We start from the raw sequence: 7500 nt of genomic DNA on the forward strand, positions 1-7500 counted from the left end.
CTCCTGGAAGGAAAAATATAGAAATGTCTAACATCCTTTGGTTTTGTTTCTACTTTTTTAAGCGGCAATGCAATAAATATAATAGAACAAAGTGCAAGGGTAAATAATTTGTAATTTTTATTTACAATAAGACTAAATAAAAAAAAAAAGGAAAGAACGAGAGAAAGGAAAAACAAGTTAATGATGAGAAAAAGGAAGAAGCATACAATCAATAAGAAAGAAAGAAAGAAAGAAAGAAAGAAAGAAAGAAAAGAAAGAAAAGAAAGAAAAGAAAGAAAAGAAAGAAAAGAAAGAAAAGAAAGAAAAGAAAGAAAAGAAAGAAAAGAAAGAAAAGAAAGAAAAGAAAGAAAGAAAAGAAAGAAAAGAAAGAAAGAAAGAAAATAAAAAAGAAAGAAAAGAAAGAAAAGAAAGAAAAGAAAAAAGAAAAAAAGGATGAAAAAAACAGAAAAAGAAAGAAAGAAAGAAAGAAAAAAGAAAGAAAGAAGTAAAGAGAAAAGAAAGAAAGAAAGAAGGAAAGAAAGAAAGAAGGAAAGAGAGAATGAATGAATGAATGAAAGAAGGAAAGAAAGAAAGAAAGAAAGAAAGAAAGAAAGAAGGAAGGAAGAGAGAAAGATTGAAAGAAAGAAAGAAAGAAAGAAAGAAAGAAAGAAAGAAAGAAAGAAAGAAAGAAAGAAAGAAAAAAGAAAGAAAGAAAGAAAGAAAGAAGAAAGAAGGAAGGAAGGAAGGAAGGAAGGAAGGAAGGAAGGAAGGAAGGAAGGAAGGAAGGAAGGAAGGAAAGAAAGAAAGAAAGAAAGAAAGAAAGAAAGAAAGAAGAAAGAAAGAAAGAAAGAAAGAAAAGAAACGAAAGAGAAAGAAAGAAAGAAAGAAAGAATGAAAGAAAGAAAGAAAGAAAGATAGATAGAGAAAGAAGGAAAGAAAGAAAGAAAGAAAGAAAGAAAGAAAAGAAAGAGAAAGAAAGAAAGAAAGATAGATAGAGAAAGAAAGAAAGAAAGAAAGAAAGAAAGAAAGAAAGAAAGAAAGAAAGAAAGAAGGAAAGAAAGAAAGAAAGAAAGAAAGAAAGAAAGAAAGAAAGAAAGAAAGAAAGAAAGAAAGAAAGAAAGAAAGAAAGAAAGAAAGAATGGAGGAAAGAAAGAAAGAAAGAAAGAAAGAAAGAAAAATTAAAAGAAAAAGAAAGGAAAAAGAAAGAAAGAAAGAAAATAGAAGAAGAAGAAGAAAGAGTGAAAAAAATATAGAATAAATAAAGAAAGAAATAATCGGATAAATAAAAAAGAGCAACCTATGTAGCGCATTATCATGGTGATGGACTTCATGTATTCCGTTCTGATATTATTTGATTCTTTTTATTTGCCGAGAACTTTTGAGATGAAATAACTTAGAACTATCTTGAATACCCCCAACCAGCTTCATGACGTACACTACAGATTGTGTCATGGTTCAGGCCAGAATATTTTATTCGTATAACGTATGCTGAGTCCCTCCAAAACTATTAAACACACCCACTTAACCTGCAGCCTCCTTCCAGGTAATAAATACAAGAAATATATGAGTAGAATATATACATACAATCAGATGTAAGGTGAGAGGTGAAATGTGGAGCATACAGTAGGTGGTTCTTAATAACAGCCAAAACTGTCACGTTCACCTTATGTGCAGGCTTTAATATCAGGTCGAATGAAGCCGGGATTGATCATACACAGTTATCGATGACTACAGCTTTGCCTTGGTGACTTCAGCCGCATCAAATCTGCTTTAAACTTGTATTTCTTACCACTTATATAGGCAAACAAGGGAATATGAATAAATTATATATGGACAAATTCTGGTGAAGTATGATACAATGCAATTCTGGTAAAATAAGATACAAAACAAATGCACACAGTAACGAGTAAAATATAAGAATTTTTTTTGGTAATGAGTGGGAAAGGTACAATACAAAAGCGGGTACTTTGAATGTAAGTACCTATATTCCTGGCACTCTCTTGTATTGTACCTTTCCCACTTATTATCAATTTTTTTCTCATATTTCACTCGTTACTGTGTGTATCTGTTTGGATCTTATTTTACCAGAATTGTATTGTATCATATTTCACCAGAACTATCCATGTATAATCTATTTTTGTACAACTGTCATCGTTGCTGTATTTGAGTTTGTACATTTTTATTGCAGTCTACTGTTGAAAATGTCTTTTTTAAGACGAAACATCGAGCTCTAAATTAAAGGGAACGAAATGGAAGAATACAGAGACCTAGTTTCTGTTCACTCATTTAATGGCAGAATTTTAATCAGAAACATTGAGAATACGTGAAGAAAACTAAATAATCACTGCAATGTTGTCGTTTATATATAGGCTTGCTCGGGGAAACCATAGGTATTGACTTCAGTGTAAAAGCAAAGGAAGTCGCCCTTGGCATATGGTTATAGCTGATAATATACACATTGCATATATTCTGCATACTGCACATTTATACTGTATGTTATGTATTCATATGTAAGCTATTTTTCTTGTTTATATGTCAATGAATGAAATATTGATATGTTTGTTTCTTTGTAAAGTGAGACAAGGAAGTACCACCTAACTCCATAGATTATTTTGTGCTTTGTTAATGCCATCGTATAGATTTGAAACACAATGGTCGACTTACATAAATGCTTTCACTACTGCACTGCATCTTTAGTATTTCTTTTGCAAAGCGGATATTGGAAAACAAAGTTATTCAGTGTGCAAAGATTTTATTCTGTTGACAATTGTATGAAACATCGAAAGAAAGATAACTTTATGATGTTCTTTTTTGTTTGCATGTAAATGCATATACACAAACACATGTGCATAAATGCACATATATCTATTATATAAATACCTACATACAATATAGACATATTCATACAAATATCCAAACATGTGTATGATATTTACATACTTATACAGGTTTTCAAATGCAATGGATATGTATACTATATGTAAATGTATTTGCTGGGTATACCATGATCTTCATTTGTTTCCCACGTGTAGGAGCCCGACATACAGGCAAAGCAGAGGAAAACACGCGGGCGTTCATAGTCACAGATATATCATCTTAGCACAGCCATAGATAATATATTTCATATATATTTTTTCCACGGATCCACCGCGGAACCAGAAGGGCAAACAGAAAGAACGGGAAGGAACTATCGAGCGGATCTTGAGCAGGAAATTAGACAAAATGCGCCAAAGTTTTTTGTCAAATGTTCTTAGTGGTGTTCGATATATTATACTAACAGAAGACTTCTTCTAATTTTTAAGTCACAGGTATACATGAGCACACCATGACATAATCATACATACATATATGGATTTGCGCAAATGAATATAGTACGAATGAGCATAAGTAGATACATACTTATGTACTTTGGCATAGCTCATGCCTACATTATGTATATATACATAGTCATGTGCAGCCACAAACCAAACTTATGCATACATACATCAAGAAATATGTATCTATTACTATTATTCATATACATTATGAATATGGGCAGTTATCAATTTTACTATTCCTTTCCATCCCCTCTATTTGCTTTCTAAAACCCAAGAATGTCATTTCTAACCTCCAGGGTTTTAGGATAGGATAGGGCTCTAACTCCAATAACCTCGCTACCATCTAGAATTCTAAAGCAGTCTAAGATTAAACAGGGATCTTCACGACTTTAGCTACTTTCCGGAAATCGAGTACTTGGAGAAATCTAATCGTGTGCCGAGGAGGAAAGTTGAGGAGGAGGTGGAGGGCACAGCCCCCTCTAACTAAATTTAAAACAACAAAACAAAGTCTGGATCTAAATTGGCGATACTAATACAATTCTGAAGAAAAAAGAAAAATAAGCCATTCAAGTGGATGAGACTATTGCCTTGAAGCGGTTTCATCCGACAAAGAACCAGCCCCTTGCCGGAGGAATCCAAAGCCTGTTCAATCTGGAAAGCATAGTTAGTAGTCAGGGGCGTTGAAGGCCAATTCGGCTTGTTCTTTGTAGAGCTTGAAGAACTTCCTCTTGGCCTCTTCGACCTCGGGAGTGTCCTTGACGGGTTTGGGAGCTCTGAAGTAGTGAGCCCCTAAGCCATTGTCCTCCTCTGAAGAAGAGGAGCTCTCTTCGGAAGACTCGGAAGATTCATCGCCCTCCTCACTACTTGAGTCGTAGTCACCTTCTTCGGAGGAAGAGGATGAATCGCTGTAGTCGGACTCTTCATCACTATCTGAGCTTTCCTCCTCCTCCTCGGACTCTTCCTCGTCGTCGTCACTTTCTTCCTCATAGTCGCTGGAGTAGTGGCTTTCCTCGTCCTCAACATCGCGAACCTCATCGATCAACCTAGAATAGAAAATGTAATGTGTTTCAGGTGATTCAATCCATCTGAAGGAATAACTTTAGTTTTAATGGCTGTATTGATATTAAAGTGCCCGAAAGAAACCACTGTACCAAAAATGAGCCGCTTTTTATTTTAACTTTATTTACTTAAATGTTCATTTATCTACTTATCTATTTATTCATACTTTTGATTATCTATTTGTTTGTTTATTTATGTATTCTATTTCTTATTTATGTATTTATGTATTATTTATTTATCAATTTAATTATTTACTTATTTATTTATTTATTTGTTTATTTATTTATTCATTCATTTATTGATATATCTTATTCATTTACTTATTCATTTATTAATATATTTAATTTATCTATCTGTTTATTTATAACTCTAGTCATTCGAAATCCTATTGTTAGTCTGTCATTGACATTCTCGAAATATACTTTTATTTGGGTACCATCAGTCGTATATAAACAGCTCAGTGAAAGAGTTAAACTTCTCAATCATTTTTTTTTCACCATCATGAACACTGTTTCCTAATTGAAGGACAGCTGTGAAGGTAGATGAAAGCACCCATGCCCCGAGGACTGGTATGCGCTTGACTGTGAGTGCGGGGTGATCTAATAGAGGTATTCAAGTGGATCAAAAGATTTAACAAGGGGCAAACAAGGTCACCATATTAAAACAACAGGGCAGGACTCGCAGTAATGGATTCAAATTGGACAAATTTAGATTTAAGAAGGAAATAGGAAGGAATTGGTTTACTAATAAGGTAGTTAACGAATGGAATAGACTTGGTAATCATGTAGTGAGCGCAGATACTATCGGTTGTTTTAAGAACCGGTTAGACAGCTTTATGGATGGGGATGACAGGTGGTAATAGACATGAAACTGCCTAGTGTAGGCTTTGTGATCTCTTGCAGTTTCCTTCATTCTTATGTTCTTATGTTCAATGTCACAGGAAAGACATCTTGATTACCCGAACAGTGCAAGAAGCTGAGTGCTGGACAGACCACCTACTGTTTAGGAGCAATGTGTTTCTGTGTATTCGCACTCCAGAAAGAAGGATATCCCCAATGAAATGTTTAACTGTGCTATTTTGAAATGTCGAGACGAGCAAACGTAGCCGGGACTTTGCGGTGACCTCTGGTGAAGCTGAATTCCCGTCCTTCCAGTACCCCGTCGCTGGCGATAAGGACGAACGGAGTTGCTTCTCCTATGTCATAATCGAGGCTGCTGACGTAGCGTTCGCATTTAATGCGCGCAAAATTCAAGATTGATTTGACGAGAACATCGATGGCATACGTGAGTGCAGGACGCAAAGAACGGGGCAAATGCGGCATATATAAACAATCAGTCATCTTGAATACCACAAGAAAAAACACCAAGATTCCCATTCTGAAGCACAAAAAATGTTGCAAAGCATGGGGAGTGAGTGCTGACTTCGCAAAGCAGCAGAGATTTATCTGTTCCTATACGCATTTGATCTGATCTACCGAAGACCTTAAGTCATACTCACCTAACTTGTTGATCATATTTGTTGAAGAAGTCGTTCCTGGCTTGTTTGACTTCGTCAGTGTGGTCGACAGGAAGGTAACGTCGTGGGTCGTCGTCGCGAAAGAGATTGTTCGGCGATTGGACTGCAAAGGAAAAAAGAAGAATTACATTTCAGAATACAACAAAAAATGATAAAGTGCTTCAAAGGAGAAAGGGAAGATTACACTTCAGAAAACAAGAAAAGGGGATAAGAAAAAGATTCAAAATATATGGAAATATAGAAAGAGAAGCCTTAGAGTACCGAACAGCTTTAAGTACGGCACAGTATATAGAACTTAACTGCTTCATAATTCGGGTAGCCGAAACAAGAGGGTAGTTATGGTAGCACAAAAAGAAAAATGCAAGATACTATATATAACTACATAAAAGCAAATGACACAATCTTCTGCAAAAATTCAAAGTGCAAAGAGCCCATCATTCATATAGACACTAAAAATTAACATTAGGAGGAAAATGCTATTCAGAGATGGTTCATTCGATATCCCTTAGGTAGTCAACTAATAGGGTATGTAAAGATTTACCCCTCTGCTATTAAAAGATTGATGTGTGTGTGTGTGTGTGTGTGTGTGTGTGTGTGTGTGTGTGTGTGTGTGTGTGTGTGTGTGTGTGTGTGTGTGTGTGTGTGTGTGTGTGTGTGTGTGTGTGTGTGTGTGTGTGTGTGTGTGTGTGTGTGTGTGTGTGTGTGTGTGTGTGTGTGTGTGTGTGTGTGTGTGTGTGTGTGTGTGTGTGTGTGTGTGTGTGTGTGTGTGTGTGTATGTGTGTGTATGTGTGTGTAAGCATCTAAATATTGTCACCATTAAAATTAATATCAAGTCTTCCATTAGAAACTTGTGTTCAAGGTCAGATACCACCTCGCTGATTATAATCTTTACCTATTCCCCTTCATCTCCTTCTGTCTCACTATTCCCTTCTCATTATCCCTCTACATCTGGTTTTCTCCGTCTTCTCCTCTTCCTTTGTGCGTGATTCTTAAAATGTGCAGGCCTGGACTTGAACGTGTGGGCCCAGAATCAGTTGATCGATTCTTCCCATTGTTGAGGTTTGCTGATTTCAGATTTCCGGCTACTGCCACAGTTGCTGACAGGGAAAGGGCGCAGAGAAGAGGGTGCCGTAGGTGCTGGAAGTGGTGGGGGTAGTGGTAGAGGAGGTGGTAGTGGAGGATGAGGTAGTTGAGATTGGGGTGGTGGAATTTTTTGGGCAGGAGGTTGTGTTGGTGATAGTGGTAGTAGAGGTGGTGGTGATATAGGTTGTGGTGATGGAGATTAGGATGGTGAAGGTGATGGTGTATAAAAGAATATGTGATGGTGGCTGTAATGGTTTGAGGATTAAGGTGATAATAGTGGAATTAATAGTAGAAAATGGGTCGGTTACAGGTTATATAGTTACAAGTAGCGATTATGGTGATAATAGTGGAGTTAATAGTAAAAAAAAAATGGAGCGGTTACAGGTTACACAGTTACAGGTAGCTGGTGGAGAGTTTGAGGCTGAATTTGATATTGCAATATTGAATGAAGTGATGATGATGACATTCACGCTGGTCAAAGTGGTGAAGACGATGGGATATAGGGGCTTTTCCAGGCAAAATAAAATCGGTGGCCGGTAGCCAGGG

At 36.2% G+C, this 7500-nt stretch overlaps 1 protein-coding gene across 2 annotated transcripts in view; it reads right to left on the reverse strand.

The window, feature by feature from the left end:
• Positions 1-2711: 2711 nt before the first annotated feature.
• The window catches only part of LOC143027575 (uncharacterized), a 62023-nt gene continuing 57234 nt past the window's right edge, over positions 2712-7500 (reverse strand). For both annotated transcript variants that reach the window (XM_076188888.1, XM_076188889.1), the window contains exons 3-4: positions 5854-5974; positions 2712-4339 (exon numbers count right to left, since the gene is read on the reverse strand). In XM_076188888.1, coding sequence (XP_076045003.1) covers positions 3961-4339; positions 5854-5974 — 500 coding nt within the window. In that variant the 3' untranslated portion in view covers positions 2712-3960. The remainder of the gene's footprint in view (positions 4340-5853; positions 5975-7500) is intronic.

This window comes from Oratosquilla oratoria, chromosome 8 (assembly GCF_046742065.1).
Source record: "Oratosquilla oratoria isolate Oo_2021 chromosome 8, ASM4674206v1, whole genome shotgun sequence".
Classification (NCBI taxonomy): Eukaryota; Metazoa; Arthropoda; class Malacostraca; order Stomatopoda; family Squillidae; genus Oratosquilla; species Oratosquilla oratoria.